Genomic DNA, 19,050 nt, shown 5'->3' with positions numbered 1-19,050 from the left:
GCTCTGGGCTGATGGCTCAGAGCCTGGAGCCTGTTTCAGATTCTGTGTCTCCCTCTCTCTCTGCCCCTCCCCCGTTCATGCTCTGTCTCTCTCTGTCCCAAAAATAAATAAACGTTGGAAAAAAAAAAATTAAAAAAAAAAAAAAAAAAAAAGGAGAGCAGTCCTGATCCACTAGATTGATTTTATGATCCCCTCCAGGGTGTTTTCTAACACTAACCACCAATTTTGCAATTTTCCACACACCAACAGGGTGTCCCACGAGTTAATTCCATTCTGGTGCTAATTACTTAGAAGTAGTGTAGCCCCCACAGGTAAGGGACTCCGCCCCACCTTCAGAAGCCTGTTGCAAGTCCCGGACCACTTGCACTTCCCGACTGACTGGCTATAACTTGCAGGTTCCCACAGCCCCCTCCTCAGGTTTGACCATTTGCCAGAATGGTGCACAGAACTCAGGGAAATGCTTTCCTTACATTTACCAGTTTATTATAAAGGATACAACTCAGGAACAGCCCAAAGAGGTGCATAGGCAAGGTATGGAGGAAGGGGCGCTGAACTTGGATGCCTCTCTGGGCGCGCCACCCTCCTGGCACCTCAGTGTGTTCAGCAAGTGGGAGGTGGGTGGGTGGGGCTGCAAGTCCCAGCCCTCTGAGCACTTAGTCTTCCTGGTGACCAGCCCATCCTGAGGCTCCCTGGGGGTCCTGCCTATGTCAGCTCTTGGCACAAACTCAGGTATCACTAAAAGGGGCTCATGATGACTAACAAAAGACACCCTGTCACTCAGGAAATCCCAAGGGTTTTAGGAGCTTTGTGTTGAGAATGGGGACAAAGACCAAAGCAAATATATTTTCGTGTTCTACTATACTCCCATAAAAACAGCGAGGGAGACAAAACAGAAGAGACTCATAAATATGGAGAACAAACTGAGGGTGGCTGGAGGGCTTGTGGGAGGCGGGATGGGCTAAACAGGTAAGGGGCACTAAGGAATCTACTCCTGAAATCATTGTTTCACTATATGCTAATTTGGATGTAAATTTTAAAAAATAAAAAATAAAATAAAGTAAATAAACAGGATGGAAAAACACCACATACCAAGCATACTATCTCATTAATGCTAATTTTCTCTTCCTCTGAGGGCTGGGCAACCCTGCCCAGTTCCTGTAAAGCCTTGGGGTGACCTGGGGAATGCTTATTTCCATGGAATGTCCTGGCTTGTGGAAACAATATGTGTCCCCTCAATGCCCCCATGGCACCCCCAGCTCCATCCCCTGAGAGCCCTTGGGTGACTTTTGTGGTTTTGAAAGTTCATCACTGTGGAGAGAAAAACATGATCTTATTTTGGTAAATTTTTTATTAAAAAAAATTTTGTTTTAATTTTTTTAATGTTTTATTTATTTTTGAGAGGGAGCACACACGAGTGGGAGAGGGGCAGAGAGAGAGGGGCAGAGAGAGAGGGAGACACAGAATCCAAAGCAGGCTCCAGGCTCCGAGCTGTCAGCACAGAGCCCGACGCGGGGCTCGAACTCACAAACCGCGAGATTCATGACCTAAGCTGAAGTCGGACGCTTAACCGACTGAGCCACCCAGGCACCCCAAAACATTTTTGCTTGTTTATTTATTTATTTGACAGAGAGAGAGAGAGAGAGAAAGTGCAAGTTGGGGAAAGGGAGAGAGAGAGAGAGAGAGAGAGAGAGAATCCTAAGCAGGCTCTGCACTGTCAGCACGGAGCCCAACACAGGGCTTGATGGTCTCACGAGCCACGAGATCGTGACCTGAGCCGAAATCAAGAGTCAGACGCTTAACTGACCGAGCCACCCAGGCACCCTACTTTGGTAAACTTTCCAAGTGAGAGAGAGGGAGAAGGTGAAAGCCAGCATGCACTTCGACAGACCCTGCGAAACCCCTAGCTCTGCCAGGCCTGGCTGGGTGTCATCTCCTTCTCAGCTTCCCGGTCTGACGGAGGGGACACGATGCCCTCCCACGGGCTTGTTTTGAGAATTCAATGAGCCGGGGCATAGAAAATGCCAGCAGCGCATGCCAGCACCTAGTGGGGGCTTGTGTGTTTCATTCCTCCTCCTAAAAGCACAGGTCACGGGTGCTTCCCCGCGTGGTCGGGCTCCTTCCCTCTCCGCCGCTCACGGGCACCACCCCCAGGTTAAGACCACGGCTCCTGAGGAAGCTGGGAAGGCGACGCCAGAAACAGCTTTCTTCAGAGGCAAAGAGGACCGGCCTACCACCCCGTCCCCCTGGGAAAGGAGGGTGGTAGCTTAGTCACAACATTGTGTAGTCAGGCCCGAGGGTCTCCACCCTTCCTTCCTCATTTCAGCTAACGGCACCCACTTCACGAGGCTAGACGCCTGGCCCCTGGGTGCGCTAAGGATTTGTCCTCGCGGTCCTTGTAAGGGGCTTGGTAGAGTGCCTGGAGCACAGTCAGTGCTCCAGAAAAGATCCAGTGTGTTCACGGCCCTGTTGCCCAGGAGAGCAGCCCCAGCGCCCCCCTGGCTCCTCTGTTCCCTGACTCCCTTCTGCAGTGGCTGTCCCCCCCCCCCCCCCAACCCCTCTCAGTTCCTCCAGCCGGCGCTGGGGCAGGGGCCTCCCCACAGGCACTGCGTGGCTGCGGTGGCCCTGGGCTGGTCTCCCCTCTCCCCTCCTCCCCTCTGCCGTCTACTGCGGCCACGCAGGTGTGCTAGAGTGCGGCCCGACTGGGAGCAGCGGTGGGGCTCACAGCAGCCGAGGAAGGATGTCCCCACAGCTCCCGGGCTTGGCGTTCGAGACCTTCCATCTCATCCCCACCCACGTGTCCAGCTCTCCCACGAAGCCATTCCCAAGCTTCCCACCGCCAGTCTTCCCCGCTGTGCGGTGTCCTCTACCTAGAATTCTCTCCCTGCTCTTCCTGGCTTGGTCTCCAGTGTCACCTGTTCCACAGGAAGGCCTGGACCCTCCCACCCGTGGAAGGGGAGGGCTGCAGGGGAACAGCACATACACTCTCTAGGCCCCAGGCCCTGCATCGTGTGCCGGGAAGAAGCAGCTGGGGTCCGGGGGTCCAGATAAGTTTGGGTTCAAATCGGCTTAGGACTGAGCTGTGTGACCTGAGCGGGCGACGGCCCCAGCCTCAGTTTCCTTGTCTGTAACAGCTGTAAGAACACCCGTGATGGCCCCTGGAGTGTTTACGTCACGCCAGGCCCTCTGGCAGGTCCCTTACAAGGAACTTTGTGTCTGATTCTTAGCACAACTTGGAGGCAGGGGGCATCAGCCTCTGAAGTGGGTCCGTAGATGAGAACACCTCCCCACAAGCCAGCTGTAGGGGTTAGAAAGAACTCTGTGGGCAGGGCGCAGACCAAGCCTGACTCTACACAGATGCCCGGTCAATCAATGGGAGCCGGTTTGCACAGTCTGCTGCTGCCCCAGCCTGACCCACGGATGCCTCTTACCAGCCCTGCCCACCCATCGCCCAGCCTCAGTGGGGTCTGCTCCCGGGGACTGGCACCTGTGACCCTCAGAGGGTTGTCCTGAATACTGGGGCCTCACTGTCTGCCCCACTGACCCCGTGGAGAGCCACAAATGCCTCCGTCATGGGGGCTGGTCGGGTGGCTTGGTGGGTACGAATGCCTAGCCCCGCTGGCTTTAAGGTGGACAACGCTGAGGTCTCTCTTCTGCTCCAGAGCAGCCCTTGCTATCCTGCTGAGGCTGGGATGGCCCCTGCAATCTCGCCTCTGCTGGACTCCTCTCCCTCCCGCGTCCTAGCTCTCCCTCCCCCTGCTGCTCTCTCCTTGGGGGCAAGTCCTTTAGCACCACCTGTATGCGTGCCTCTAGGAGAGCCCTAGCTAAGCTATGACTGCGCCCCACCCCAGACCCGCTGGGTCAGAATCTCTGGGGTAGACTCCAGGAGTCGGTATTGTTTTAAAAATTTTTGTCCTGTTTATTTGAGAGACAGAGAGAGAGAGAGAGAGAGAGGTGGGGGGAGGGGCAGAGGGAGAGGGAGACACAGAATCCAAAGCAGGCTCCAGGTTCCCAGCTGTCAGCACAGAGCCTGACGCAGGGCTCGAACTCACGAACTGTGAGATCATGACCTGAGCTGAAGTTGGATGCTTAACTGACTGAGCCACCCAGGTGCCCTCAGGAGTCTGTATTTTTAACCAGCTTCCTGGGCGACTGCAAAACCCAGGCAGGTCTGGGAAGGCTCTCTGGAGCCCTCACACCAGACGACCATCCAGCCTGGAACGTTAGGGTGAGCACTCTGAAGCGGGGCCCGTGTCTTCCCGCATGGGGACAGGGAGGGGGGAGCGTGTGCTCCCAAGGAAAGTGCTGGCTCTATGCTGTGCCACCTTGGCTACCATCCCCTTGAGAGATAAGGCATCCACAGCTAGGAGAGGCCGGGTGACAGTGAGGTAACGGGCCTCCAGCTCCTGGCCTGGGGCTCTTCCTCCCACAGCATCTCACCCCTCACAGACGGCCTTGGTGCGGACACCAAATACGGTAATGTGGACTTCGAGACATACGGGCTCTGTGCCCTGTGATCTCGTGGGTTCCCTGAGCAGCTGAGGGTGGGCAAACAGGCACTTGTTTTTCTGGAACGCAGAGAAACAGCAGCCAGAGGCGGAAAGGTCGGCAGGTGACAGCGTGCGCTTGGTGACTATGGCTCCAGATCTCTCTGGACACAAAGTCACTACTCCAGCACACCCTCCCAGGGCCCAACCCACGGAAACAGAACCAGAACGCCTACTAGCTGCTGGGTGGCTCCTTTACCCGCTTTCTTTCTCTGGCATGTGTCAGCGGGTATGAGCATTCTCATTTTACAGAAGAGGAAGTTGAGCCTCAGAGAGACGAGGAGACGAGTGCAAGTTCTGGGCTCTGCAATTATGTCATTGTTCATTTATTCATTCCAAGCACCAAACGCCATGCTGGGCACTCTCTCCTAAGACAGGAACTTCTCAGAACAAGAAAGCTCCCTGAGAGCTCGGCAGGTCATAACACATGGAGGGCCAGGGGGCCTCTGCCGCTCTGCCTCGGAAAGAACATGCCAGATCATTGAAATTATTGTGAGAGGCACACAGTGTGGGGGGCGGGGACGGTTGTAGCAAAGATCATAGACCTTGGAGATTTACCTACTTTCAATCTCCATCCCGCCGTTTACCACCTATGTGACCTGAACAAGTTACTTCTCTCAGCCTCAGCTTCCACATCTGTGAAATGGGAACTTCCCTCAGGGAACTGTTCGCAAGACTTACAAAGGTAATGGATATAAAAACTCTTAGCACAGTGCTGGGTACCGGAGAGCCCTCAACAGGTGCTGGCTGTTAGCCGCTGCTATCACCCAGCATCACATTTTTCTGCCCATCGCAGCCCAGGAGGGTTCCGGCAGGTGGGAAGGGCGTACTGGGTTGAGCATGGTTTTCACGGGAGGCAGCAACGATGGTCTCTCGGACGCATGGAGAAGCGAGCCTGGAGCCCTGGAGCTCAAGGCATCCTGTCCAGCCCTCGTCGAGGGCCTGGAGCTTAAGCCATTATGACACCAAAATACCTTTTTACATCCCTATTGGCCTGCAGCCAGTTCTGAGGAAACAGAGCAGCTCTGAGGGTGGTGATCAGTCACTCACCCCACCCGGCAGCTATTTAATAATCACAGGCTCTGTCCCACTGAGGGGTATCAGCCCTTCCTGTTGTCCCCACAGGAAGTGCCATCTATAACCCCTGCAACAGGGCGGGTCAGGTCCTCATGGGACTCCAGGCTGTCCTGGAAGCTGGAGCACAGGAAGTTGGGGTAAGGGGCTGTGAGCCAGGGGGCAGGTGGTGACGAGGGAGGGGCCCTTACCGGCCAGACTAAGATAGCATCAGAGCTAACACCTCCCTCATGGTTACCAGGGCAAAGCCAGGGACCGTCCCCTCTCTGTGCCTCCTCTGGGCCGAACCTTTCCTTCCCTCTGGGGGCTCCCCTGTGACCCTCACCCCCACCCAAGGGTGCATGAATGTCGGTTGCAACCAGATGCCCTTCTATGGGGCCAGATCTACTCACCTACTGACACAGTAGAATGCGATCAGTCTGAAGATGTCCTCAAACACAAGAACCGAGCCTTCCAGGTACAGTACTGAGGAGAGATGACAAAAGCTCTGGATGAGTGTCCCTGCCAGACGGAAGGAGACTCCCTGAGGGTTGGGGCCATATCTGCCGCCTTCACAGGGGGTCCCAGTGCCAACCACAGTGCCTGGCATCCTGCAGCCTCATACACATCAGCTCCTAACCAGACTGTAGGCAAGTGGGGACTGAACTTCTGTGGTGTTAACCCACTGAGATTTCAGGGGACTATTACAGCAGCTGGTTATCTTTGATATACAGTCATCATTTGGGGCAAAATGACACAGGAGACTCTAGATCGTAAAAGCAGAATTAAACATTGAATTGATGAGGGTCATCTCAATCTGACAAGGAACTGGGAGGGGCCAGCAGGGGGCAAGTTGCCCAGTTCTGTCTGGGTCTCCAGGAGGTGCAGGAGGGCAGGACCAGGGCCACTGGCCTTTCACCCAAGAACCCTTGGGCCTGTTAGAACCTTACTCGATTTGGCTATATGGGTAATCCAAGAGTGAGGGTGACCCTGGTATTTCCCAGCTCTGAGAACAAAAACGGATCAAAGCACTTGCCCAAGATGCCATCCCAAGGTGGATATGGCTCCTTGGAGGGGCACGGTGCTGGGATGTGCCTGAAGGTAAGTGGGGGTGGACCGACCAAAGGGGAATGTGGCACCCTGCTTTGGGTCCTCAGGACAAGGGGCCCAGAGAAGCTAAGCCATTTGGTCGAAGTCCACTGCCCATCTTGGCTGTCATGCAAGTTCACGACCCCTGACTGTCATCCCAGGGCTCCATATGCCCAATAGGTGATGCTCCCTGTGTTGGGGATCCCCCGCAGTGAACTTTCTCAGGCACCAGAGATACCAAGAAACAGAGGGCCACACTTCAGTTCCAATTTCCTAAGGTTCTTCTCCCATCTGTGTGGTGGAGGGGAAGTCAGGACCTGGGTCCCAGGCCTGGCTCCAACCATGGGTCAGGGCCACCACCTGCAAAAGGAAGGAGCCCTTCCAACCATACATCTAGATGACAGGAGGCTGTTCTGTTTTCAAAGCCTAGGACAGCATGTCACTGCATTGTGCTCTGCGACATGGGCACACACGAACCAACATGTTTTGTTCCAATAGCTTGGTATCATTTTATTTTATTTTTTATTTTTTTCACATTTATTTATTTTTGATAGACAGAGAGAGACAGAGCACAAGTGGGGGAGGGGCAGAGAGAGAAGGAGACACAGAATCCGAAGCAGGCTCCAGGCTCCGAGCTGTCAGCACAGAGCCCGACGCGGGGCTCGAACCCGCGAACTGCGAGATCGTGGCCTGAGCCAAAGCTGGATGCTTAACCAACTGAGCCACCCAGGCGCCTCTGAATAGCTTTAGTTTTATATTTGCCTTCTTTCAACGTACTAGACACTGTTCTAAACGGTTAACAGGATTTTTAAAAAGAAGTTACACTCATCATCTATTTACGACAAAGAAGTAATGGTTTCCCATAGACACTTTAAAAGGGAGTTTAAAGAAAAACGCTAAGTAAATTTTTTTTAAATGTTTATGTATTTCTGAGAAAGAGAGACAGAGAGGGACAGAGACACAAAATCCAAAGCAGGCTTTGGGCTCTGAGCTATTAGCACAGAGCCCGACACAGGGCTCAAACTCACTAGCCATGAGATCATGGTCTGAGTCCAACTGACTGAGCCGCCCAGGCGCCCCAAGAAAAAATACTAAGTAGATTAAAGTACCAGTGGTACTTGGAAGGTGCATACAAATGACTTAGTCAGAAACATCCATCCCTGGAACTGCCACCCTTTGTGAATCAGTAGCAGTTGGGGCGGGCCACAGCGCCACCTAGTGCTGGCATTTGGGGCATCACCGACTCTCTCAAGAAGCGACAGGCCAAGGGAGCCGGGGGCCAAAAAAGACAGCCTGTAGCCTCAAGAGGTAGAGAGAGCTCCATCTATCAAGCGGGGAAGTAAATAAAGACTTCCTTGCGAATCCCTCAAGGGGAGGCTAGTAGTGATGCATGCAGAAAGCCTAGCATACCTGGTGCGTGTACTCAACAGTTAGTAGCTGTCCCTAGCCACCGGGACACGGGGACATGTCTGACCTTTGCAGGACACACTTGAAACTTTTAAGATAAAGCCAGCCACTCCCTCTTCTGCGGGGACAGCATCCCTTCACACCACGGACACCCCTGAGGGAGCTCCTGCATGCCAGGGCCAGGGTGTGGCCCAAATCTGAGTCTCCTCTCCCCCAGTACCCAGCACAGTGTGTGGCACGCAATTTGGGAGATCACTATGTGTATTACGTGTCTATCTGGGAGGGAGACCCCGGAGGAATAGAGGCCTTGGGACACTTTGGATGGCTCATCGCTCTCCCCCGCAGGAGTCCAAAGGGACACCTCAGACCTGAGGGAGTCCCGACAGACAGCTTCACATCATCCTGGAGCACGGGCTAATGCAAATGGTTAAGCGTTCGACGATCCTAATGTTGGCTGGGCTTAGCTTCCAGGATCGTCCAGAGTTCTGTGCTGTACCGGCCTGGTGCCTCGTGTGTGGGTGCCCGGGCCCAACTGCCCAAATGTGAACATGCCTCCGTCACTCTGTTGCTTACCCTCTCTGTGCCTTAGTTTCTTCAGCTATAAAACAGAGATAATAAAGTATCCGCCTGTTATGGGTTGAATTGTGTCCCCCAAAAAGGTATGTTGAGGCCCTAACTCTGATTTGGAAATAGGGTCTATGTAGGTATAATCAAGTTAACGTGCAGTCAGACTGGATTGGGGTGAACCCTAAATCCCATGAATGGTGTCCTTACAAAAATGCGTAAGGACGTGGGACACAAATGCAGAGAGGAGAAGGCCACATAACGATGCAGGCAGAGATTGGAGCAAGGCCTCTATGAGTCAAGCAACACCAGAGAGTGCTAGTTTTCACCAGAAGCTAGAAGAGGGGCGTGGAACAGATTCTCCCTGATCTGCAGAAACAACGAACACGTTGATTGTTGATTTCTGACCTCCAGAACGGCGAGAAAATAAACCTGTGTTGTTTTAGGACCACAAGTAGCACAGCGGTCCTAGGACACTAATGAACCCACTCATAAGCAATGCTCATCCCCAGAAGCCGCCAGAATGGTGCACAGCACGCTCAGTCAGTGACAATACAGGATTACTAAACCGTAACTTTAAACCAGTAAGCCAATCATGGAGGTAGAGGGGTTTCTGTGGCTCTGCTTGGCATTATTTCCTATGGCTCCTCAAAAGAAAACTTGTCCCTTGGGGGCCCATTTTCCTCACTTTATCCTGTCAACACAGTCCATATTCCTACCACTGGGCCTTTGCTCGTGCTGTTGCTCTATGCATGAGAATCCATCTTTTTAAAAAATTATTATTATAATTTATTGTCAAGTTAGCTAACATACAGTATATACAGTGTGCTCTTGGCTTCAGGATTAGATTCCCATGATTCATCACTTACATGCTCATCCCAACAATGCCCTCCCCAATGCCCTTCACCCATTTTCCCTGCTCCCCTCCCCCCCGCCCCTCCACTCCCTTCCACCCTCAGTTTTTTCTCTGTATTTAAAAGTCTCTTACGGTTTGCAATCTTTGCCCTTCACCACCTTCAGGATTCAGCTCTACGTCTACCTTCCGGCCCAAAACCTTTCCGGAGTGTTCCGACCTCCCCCAGGGAAAGCTGCACACAGGAGGGACTATGCAAACCACACATTTTCCCATCAGGGAAACGTCATACATACGCTCACATTGTGATGTGAGGTCATGAGACTGTGGACCCCCTGAGAGCAGGAACAGGTCTTAACTTTCCTCATCACCTGCCCTGCACCTGACACCGTGTTGGGCACACAGGAGGACTCTGAAAGGGACAGCCGGGCTGACCAGGCCCTCTGGGGCTGGAATCGAGAGTGGACCAAATTTATAGAGACAAAAAGTAGGTTAGTGGCTGCTTAGGGCTCGGGGGTGGGGGACGTGTTGAGCTACAAAAACACACAATTTAGCATTTTAACTATTTTAGGGGTGCAGTTCAGTAGCATTAAGTACAAACGCATTGGGCAACACGGGGCTTCTTTTTTGAGGTGATAAAATGTCCTCACACTCACTAGGGTGGGGATACACTACTCTGAACCAAAAGCCGCTAAAGGAGCCCCCTAAGTGGGTGAGTTGTATGAACTAAATATATTATATGGCTATCTTTCAATAAAGCCACTACATAAAAAAAAGAAGGAGTGGACTGAATTTCACTGCCTAGATTGTGTTTTTCTGGGAGTTTTATAATGAGCATATATGACCTCAGTAAGCAGAGAAACTGTAAAGAGTCTACATTTTTCTGTAGCCTTTAAAAAAAATGTTTATTTTTGAGAAAGAGAGAGAGACAGAGTGTGAGCAGGGGAGGGGCAGAGAGAGGGGGAGACCCAGAATCCGAAGCAGGCTGTCGGCTCTGAGCTGTCAGCACAGAGCTGGACGCAGGCTGGAACTCACAGACCACGAGATCGTGACCTGAGCCAAAGTCGGATGCTTAACCGACTGAGCCACCCAGGTGCTCAGTAGATTTTTAAAAAAAATTTTTTAATGTTTATTTATTTTTGAGAGAGAGAGAGAGAGAAAGAGAGAGAGTGAGGGAGGGGCAGAGAGAGAGGGAGACACAGAATCTGAAGCAGGCTCCAGGCTCCAAGCTGTCAGCCCAGAGCCCGACGTGGGGCTCGAACTCACGAACCGTGAGATCATGACCTGAGCTGAAGTCCGATGCTTGACCGACTGAGCCACCCAGGCACCCCTCTTTGCTCATTCTGTACTCAAGTTGTTTGCTGTTTTGTTTTGAAGGGCTCAGAGTTCCTCTTTAGCTAGGACATTTTCATAACGTATTCATTTCTCCACAAATATTTATTGTGCTCATCACCTTGATAAAAAGGGCAGGTGGATATAGAAATTGAGAGGCAGCCTCACAGGCAGAAGGATGACAGGGAATTTGCCAATGGTCTGGCCATAGGACATCGCTCAAGCTGGGTCCCCGACAGGAAAGGCCACAGGCGCAGAACCTGAGAATAAAAAGCCACTGTGACAACAGGCTGGGGAATGGTTCGCAACTGGGGAGCAGGAGGGACAGGCGTCGGCAGGCCTGGCAGGTGCAGCCAGGCCCGCTGGTCCTCATGCCTCCCACCCCTCGAGGCTCCTTCCCCGCTTGGCCACCCAGCAGCACGGTTGCCATGGGAACCGCCACCTGGGCAGTTTGTGGCTCAGGTGGGAAAAGGCCTCTTTGCTACTCTCATCGGGCCTGTCCATAGGCTCGATTTTCTGCGGTAGATGAAAACTACTGCCCCTGCTCCCAAGGGTGAAAGTGGGGAGAGTAGCAGTTTCTCCGGAGTCCGGGGGACCCTGTGGGTCCAGGCCCAGCTCTGGCGCCCACTTGTTTCCAGAAGCTCCCGCAGCAGCTGCCTGACCTGTGAAATGGGAGAACAGCCATCTCCCTGCCCGAAGGAAGGGTGCTGCCAGACTAGGGCTCGTGGGATCGCTGGTCCCAGCGGAAGGAGAAGCGGCCGGGAGGGAGCACAGAGAGTCCCACGCTGGGCAGCAGGTCGGCTGTGCTCTCTGGACGGGCACAGATCCGAGCACGAGTGGAGGACACCCTTGTTCCCGCTCCAGGCAAAGCCCACGCGGGAACGGTACCGACCAGGCATGGGCTCCCGGTTCCAAGAGCCACATGCCCAGAGACCAAAGCCCTTACTCTCAGAGACTTGCTTCCTGAAACCGCCACGTGATGATAAGAGTAACCGAGGCCCTCCTTGGCCCTCTGGCTCCTCGTGCAGAGGTCAGAGTGGTACCCTGCAGAGGTGCTGAGTGAGGGCTAGCAGCGGCCCCTGCACCAGAGGGAACACAGAGGTCCGAAGGGCTGGGGAGGGAGCCCAGAGGGGCGAGTTAGGGCTCAGGGACCTGGAGAGGATGACAATTTGAAAATGTGTTGGAGACAGTTTCCTCTCTCTCTCCTTGCCTGGTACCGATGGTCCAGGTAGACACCTTGGCCTCTGGCTCATTGGCTGGTCCTGGAGCCCCTTGATTGTCTATTTACAAGCTCGCCTGAGCCTCCCTCTGTGAAACTTCCATCCCCTCTGAGCCCCGAAGCTTCTCAGTGTAAGATCATCCTTCCTTAGCTCCCCTCCCAACCCCCACCACATCTCCACGGGTCCCTGACAGGAGGGGCATGAGCTGCAGGGAGGCTGACAGGGAAAGGAACAGGGAGGAACTGCCAGTCATGGGCAGGGGTCCAAACAGGGGGCTGCTTCCAAATGCCCCTAATGCTCTGTTATAGGATCTGGCAAGGGAGCAGAAAGGTGCCTTCTCTTCCAGGTGGCTGTAGCCCTGTCCTAAACTGTACAACTTGACAAGCAGAACACCAGCTGGAGTTCATCTCCCACCAATGAGGCACTTTTGAACAGTGCACAAGCTGTGCAACTGTCCATGGCAGCCCTGGATGTGAGTCATGGCCATCTTTGCTGGTTGCAGTAGGCATAAGGAGCAATTTCCTAGTAATTTCATCTTAAGAATTTTAAGATGAAAAAGTACTGCAATGTCTTTTTACTGAGTTCTATCCCACATCCCAAATTTGCTCAGACTGGAGACTCCACCACACCCAAATGCCCCTCCCACTGGACTGAGAACCATTGAAAGCCAGAAAGGAAGGGCCTTAGGTCTGGTCCAAACTCTCTCACTGCATAGATGAGGAAACTGAGGTCCAGGGAAGGTACATCATTGTGCTGTGAGCCAGTATTAATTTGGGTGCTCCCCAGAGTTTGATTATGGTGCTCTCTGGAATCTGATTGCTATTCTGATTGTTCTGTCCCCTTCTCCCAAATTCCTGGCTTTAGGAACCATGGGCTTTAAGCCTCCTGATTAATAATGGAGGGGTACAGTTTTCAAGGTTTCAGAATAATAATAACAATAGCAATAATAATATCGACCACTTATTAAGTGCCTACTGTGTGCCAGTCTCTATTTTTAATCATCACGGCAACTCCATTATCCTCATTTCACAGGCCAGGAAGCTGAGGCTCGGAGAGGTTAAACGCATGGCCCAAAGGCCACAGTCATGATTAAGTGCCACCAGCCTGGGAGCCTGGTATATCAGGTGCCTTTTTTTTTGTCCAGAGAGGTGGCCTGGGGTGGAGGGAGGGCGTCCCAGCACTTCATGCTGGAATGCACTCATTGGGTCCCTGCTTCAAGTGAATAGGTCAGCTAGCAGAGACGCCTGCCCACGGGCCACGCATTTCCTCCCCTGTCACCAGGCAAGCCCCATGTCCCCTGGGTGACACCCTCCCAGGAAGACCCGTGGCCTCCCTCCCTCCGGCCCTGGCGCTGGGTACACACTCGGATTTAGAGCAGGATTACACCGCGTCATGCTGTGTTCCAGCTCTCGGGAGAGCTGGAGTCAGGCCTTCCTCCTTTTCCTTGTCCCAGAGCCAGGACCTTGCCGGGATGATACCGCAGCCCGGGTGGCATTTGCTGTCGCTAAAAGCATCGCCCCCGAGCCTCACGCTGGCAGCCACATCCGCCAACAGCTGCGGCTACACGGTTCGAGCTGTAACGAAAGATTCCTTTTCTTGGATGGCGCTCTTCCATAGTTAGCGACTGTGCAGACGAGGCTGTAAGTCGGGGAAAAGGAATACAGAGCAAATTGTCACGATGCAAATGGGGACTTTGCCTGGGAACTATTTATGGGTTCAGAGGCCAAAACAGAAGGGGCGACGTTAGACAGATGAGTGAACTGCCAAGTGTCAGGGAAGACTAAATCACGCGTAAGCAGACGGGGAGGAGTTTGGGGAGAAGGGGCAGGGAGGGGTGGAGGACAGCAAAGCAGAGGCATGCCGCCTGCCATCTGGGGGTCTAACTACCCACAGGGAATGAGCTGCCAGTCTGGGAAAGCCATCCACCTGCGTCTCCGCTCACATTCAGCGATCAGCAGGTGTCTTTGTCTCCATCAAGAAGAAACACTTTACTCTGTTGGGCCAAAGGAAGAAAAGGAGGTGGCCCGAGGCACCACCCTATTGGCGAGAACACCCCCAAGTCCCACGGAAGGACCCATCAAGGCACAACCCAGCTCAGGAAACAACCCGGCCTCAGGGTCTTACCCCCGGTTTGCAAACTTTAATCTGAGGTCTAGAAGAAAAGCGATGACCACTTACAAAAACCGGGAGGCCCAGAGAGGTTCAGTGGCTCAGCAGAGGTCACAGAGAGCTGGGAAGTGATCCCAGGACGTGACTCTACAGCCCGCGCACGCTCTTGGTTCTCCAGACCCCGCCATCCAGGAGAAACAACATGCAAGCTATGCGTGCAATTTTAACGTTTCCTATAGCCATGTTGGAAATGGTAAACAGAATCAGGTCAAGTGAATCCTAATCATATATTCTATTTAACCCCAAATATTGAAAATATTATCAGTCCCATAAATCATAAAGATAAAAAATTACTAGTGGGATATTTTAGATATTTAAAAAAATTTTTTTTTTAACATTTATTTATTATTGTGAGACAGAGACAGACAGAGCATGAGCGTGGGAGGGGCAGAGAGAGGGGGAGACACAGAATCCGAAGCAGGCTCCTGGCTCCAGGCTGTCAGCACAGAGCCCGACGCGGGGCTTGAACTCACGGACCGCGAGATCGTGACCTGAGCCGAAGTTGGACGCTTAAAGTATGCTGAGTTTCAGAAATCCTGCTGCGGAGGGAGAGCCGGTCTGTGCTCCCAGGACAACTGGCAGGAGCCCATGGGCGCTGCAGATGCCCACACCTAGCGTGCCGCCGGGTGCCCAACATCGGTGCTTAGAGTGGAACTGGATGGAAGACAGGAGTGCCCACCAGGACTCTGAATCACAGGGATCTCGTTCCCATCCTCCTCCCCATCAGTGCCATGCACGGAGTCATGGAATCAAGAACTAGGGACTGGCCTCGGGGCAAATGACCTTTCACTTGCTTCCAGATGCTGCTGGAACGCCAGCTTGGCAACATCCAGCCCAGGGCTCAGGACACAGCTTGCTTCTCTGCAAGCATCCTGGGGCAGGCTCAGCCCTCGCCAAAGGGGAGGCCTATGGTTCTGGGGAGCAAATTCAGCAGGGGCGATAGGGCACTGCATTGCGGCTATAGGGTCAAACGGCACTCCCAAAATCAGCCCATCAGTGGGCGAGCTTTTATCTAGCTCCTCACTGGTTCTGAATATGGGGGTGGACAAAAGGGGTGTTATTTATAGACACCCCCCCCCATGTCCCCATAGGCATAGGGCCGGGTGCTCTCTTGAATCCCCATAAATACCCCAGGTCAGGAAAGGACACACTGTTGCTGCACAGAGAAGAGACTCTGCTCACACAGGGAAGTTCCTGTGGCCGCCCAGGGGTCAGGGCCCCACATCTTCAGGCATTTCCTCCCGCCCCAGGTTCCTCCAGCCCGTCATCACCTAATCCAAATTCCCCTTTAGCTACCAGATGGCAACTCGGTGGTGCAGCAAGAACAGAGATGGAAACGGGTATCTTGACCCCAAAGGGCGTGACCACCAGGGAGGGTCACTGCAGAGTTAGCATCTCATGCCCCGGAGACTCTCAAATGGGTTGAAGAAGAAACCCATGGGTTTCTTCAAATATTTGCTGAGCACCTACTATGTGCCAGGCACTGCTCCAAGCACTGGGGTGATGGTGGTGGCTTCTTTCTCCTGGGCACGGTGGTTCCCCGTGTCCCTTGCTGTCACCCCCGCCCACCATTCTTCCCCTGGACCTAGGGTGACACTGCCACAGGTCCCTGACACCTGGTGCTTACAGGCCCCTCTTCCTTCTTCAGCCATTTCTGCCCAACTATGCTGCCCAAGTGACTCCTCTTCCTAAGTGCCTCCTCCGTTCACACCCGCTGTAGGAGCCGGTGCGGGCCCCACCATGCTCCCCTCTGGTCTCCATCCTGGGTTGTCCCCCTGCCCACCCCCACAGTGGGGGACTTCTGTGTGAAAGGCACATCAGACCACGTCCCCCATCTTTTTTTTTTTTTTTATTAAAAATTTTTTTTAATCTTTATTTATTTTTGAGAGAGACTGTGTGAACAGAGGGAGGGGCAGAGAGAGAGAGGAAGACACAGAATCGGAAGCAGGCTCCGGGCTCTGAGCTGTCAGCACAGAGCCCCACGCGGTGCTCGAACTCATGAACTGTGAGATCATGACCTGAGCCGAAGTTGGACAGTTAACCGACGGAGCCACCCAGGCGTCCCACGTCCCCCCATCTTTAATGCCCTTCTGCCGGGGGTTCTTCCCCAGGTCTTTTAGATAAAGGCCAAGCATCAGGACCTGGGAGCACGCTGCCCTGGGATCGACCCGGGCAACGGTCCCCGTCTCTGCCTGTCCCTTCCTTCCCCACACCCCATACTCCAGGCAACTAAGCTTCCCTTGCACACACCCCAGCATCCTGTGACCCCATGGCCTTTTTTGGACTGGCTGGCAGCCTCCCATGCTCCTCCTCACTCCTCCCCCTGGGGTCTCACTCACCCTCCAGCGTTGGAGCTCTTCCCGCTAATTGCGGTAAAATCCTAACACTTTCTTAATATCATCGTCTGGGTATCCCTATGGCCCAGTGTCCTTAAACTGGGTAGATGAATAAGTACACGCTTCATACAATTCTCCAGTTATGTAGTGTGCGTGATCCTTGCACCCCAAAGCAGGTAGAAGTCTCCTCGAGAGCATGACCATGTTTGGCACTCAAGAGCAGTACAGCAGAGTGTTAAGCATACATGCTGGGGAGCCAGGCTGCTGGGTCTAAACCCTGGACCCACCCCTTACTCGCTGTGACCTTCGAGCAAGCCACTTAGGCTCTGTGTGCCCCAGTTTCTTCACCTGTAAAACAAGGGTCATACTTGTCCTGGTTATCTATTGCTGAGTAACAAACCACTTGAAAAATGTGGCAACATAAAACAGCCATCTTTTTGCAGCTCATGGTTTAGTGGGTCAGGAATTTGGGCAGGACTCAGCCGGGAGATTCTTTTGCTCATGGCACTGACTAGGTCACTTGGTGGCATTCAGCTGGGGACTGTCCTGGTCCAGAGGATCCAGAAGCCTTCACTCATGCCTGGCACCTTGGCAGGAAAGGCTGGAAGGCTAGGCTCAGCCGGGCCCTCTGGGGCTTTGCTCCCTCTCTGCATGGTCTCCAGGTGGTCTTTCCGGTGTGGTGGTCTCAGTCATCAGATTTCTTACATGGCAATCCAGGGGTCCCAGAGTCCAAGAAGAAGCTGCCAGTTCTCTTAAGAGCTACACAGGGAACTGGCATACTGCCCCTTCTGCTTTCCTCTGTTGGCCAAAGCAGCCCCACGCCAGCCCAGATTCAAGGGGAGGGGTTGTAGCCCCTTGATGGGAACAGGGTCAAAGGAAGGACCGCCATCTTGAATCTGCCACACGACAGTGTTTATATCTTAGGGCCGACGTGCAGATTAAATGAGTTAATTCATACAAAGCGCTCCGCAGATGATTGCTATCAGTATCCTACATCCTTAGTCTCTCACTGTACCCAGGAAAGGCCCGGGCACGCAGCAAGTTCTCAGTAAATATTCTGTGTCATAACTCAGTAGAGGAAGAGGCATATGGAGAGCATTCCAGGTTGGGCTGTGTAGAGGGAGCTTCCTGTACCAAGCCCTGAGCCACATTCTCCACACTCGGGGTCACCTGGAGTCCTAAGACAGTGCAGTGAAAATGGGGAGAGCCCAAGAGAGCAGAATTGACACCAACCCAGCACACAGCTACGTGTGCCAAGACCCCACAGGCCCCTCTCCCAAGCATCCCCCCAAACCCGTATGTTATAGCCGAGGAAGCTGAGCTCAGATGGGCTCAGGCTCTTGTCCACATTCAACCCGGGGCTGAGTGACGGGCTTCAAATCCAGGTCTGCCTGGATCTGTTGGTTCCTTTTACTACAGCCAAGGAAACCACGGAAAATGCTCTCTTCTCAAAGACTGACAGGGCTTTGGTCCTCGTGACTCGGACACCAATAAGAAGGAGGCTTTCAGCCTCCCACTGGAAAGTACCTCATGGTCTCGAATGTGACCTTGTCTGTGACCAGCTTGCCGTGTCACGTGATCCACGTGGTGTCTCTGGGAATCTGTGTCACACCTGCTGGGCCACCCACCCTGACTCTGACGTAGTTCCTATTTCTACACACAACCAACACACACGCACCTGCCTGTTTTAGAAAAAAGATACAGCTGGGGCATACAGGTGGCTCAGTTGGTTGAGTGTCCAACTCTTGATTTTGGCTCAGGTCATGATCTCACGGTTCGTGAGTTCAAGCCCCACAGGGGGCTCTGTGCAGAAAGTGTGGAACCTGCTTGGGGCGCTCTCTCTCTCGCTCTCTCTCTCTCTGCCCCTCCCCCACTCATGCTGTCTGTGTCTCTCTCTCATAATAAGGAAATAAACTTAAAAAACATAAATAAAGGGGCGCCTGGGTGGCTCAGTCGGTTAAGCGTCCGACTTCGGCTCAGGTCACGATCTCGCGGTCCGTGAGTTCGAGCCCCGCGTCGGGCTCTGTGCTGACCGCTCAGAGCCTGGAGCCTGTTTCGGTTTCTGTGTCTCCCTCTCTCTCTGACCCTCCCCCGTTCATGCTCTGTCTCTCTCTGTCTCAAAAATAAATAAAAACGTTAAAAAATAAAAAAAAAAAACCCACATAAATAAAGATACAGTTTTTCATATAAGAATTGTTAACAGATTGCATGTAAATGCACACTTCATATCTACATGTACACACTCCAGGCTTCAGTTTGGAAAGCATGCACATAGACATCAGCTCCCAATGGTTCTAGAAGGTGGGCACCCATTTTACAGATGAGGAAACCGAGCGGCAGCCTGATGGCAAATGTGTAATGACCAGCTCTCTCGGGAAAGAAACCTCAATTTTGTGGCAGCGGCCAGCTCCCAGCACGTAAGCACCCCTAGTATCAAGCCCAGAGTCGGGGAGCAATGTGCCTGCTCACATCGCACAAGCCGG

General features: G+C 53.2%; 1 protein-coding gene across 2 annotated transcripts in view; it reads right to left on the bottom strand.

Annotated features, from left to right (window-relative positions):
* Positions 1–19,050, bottom strand: part of RIN3 (Ras and Rab interactor 3) — a 124,134-nt gene that overhangs the window by 38,479 nt on the left and 66,605 nt on the right. For both annotated transcript variants that reach the window (XM_047862362.1, XM_047862361.1), the window contains exon 4: positions 6,011–6,083. In XM_047862362.1, coding sequence (XP_047718318.1) covers positions 6,011–6,083 — 73 coding nt within the window. The remainder of the gene's footprint in view (positions 1–6,010; positions 6,084–19,050) is intronic.

Source organism: Prionailurus viverrinus, chromosome B3 (genome assembly GCF_022837055.1).
Source record: "Prionailurus viverrinus isolate Anna chromosome B3, UM_Priviv_1.0, whole genome shotgun sequence".
NCBI classification, from domain to species: domain Eukaryota; kingdom Metazoa; phylum Chordata; class Mammalia; order Carnivora; family Felidae; genus Prionailurus; species Prionailurus viverrinus.
This window is presented reverse-complemented; position numbering and strand designations above follow the sequence as displayed.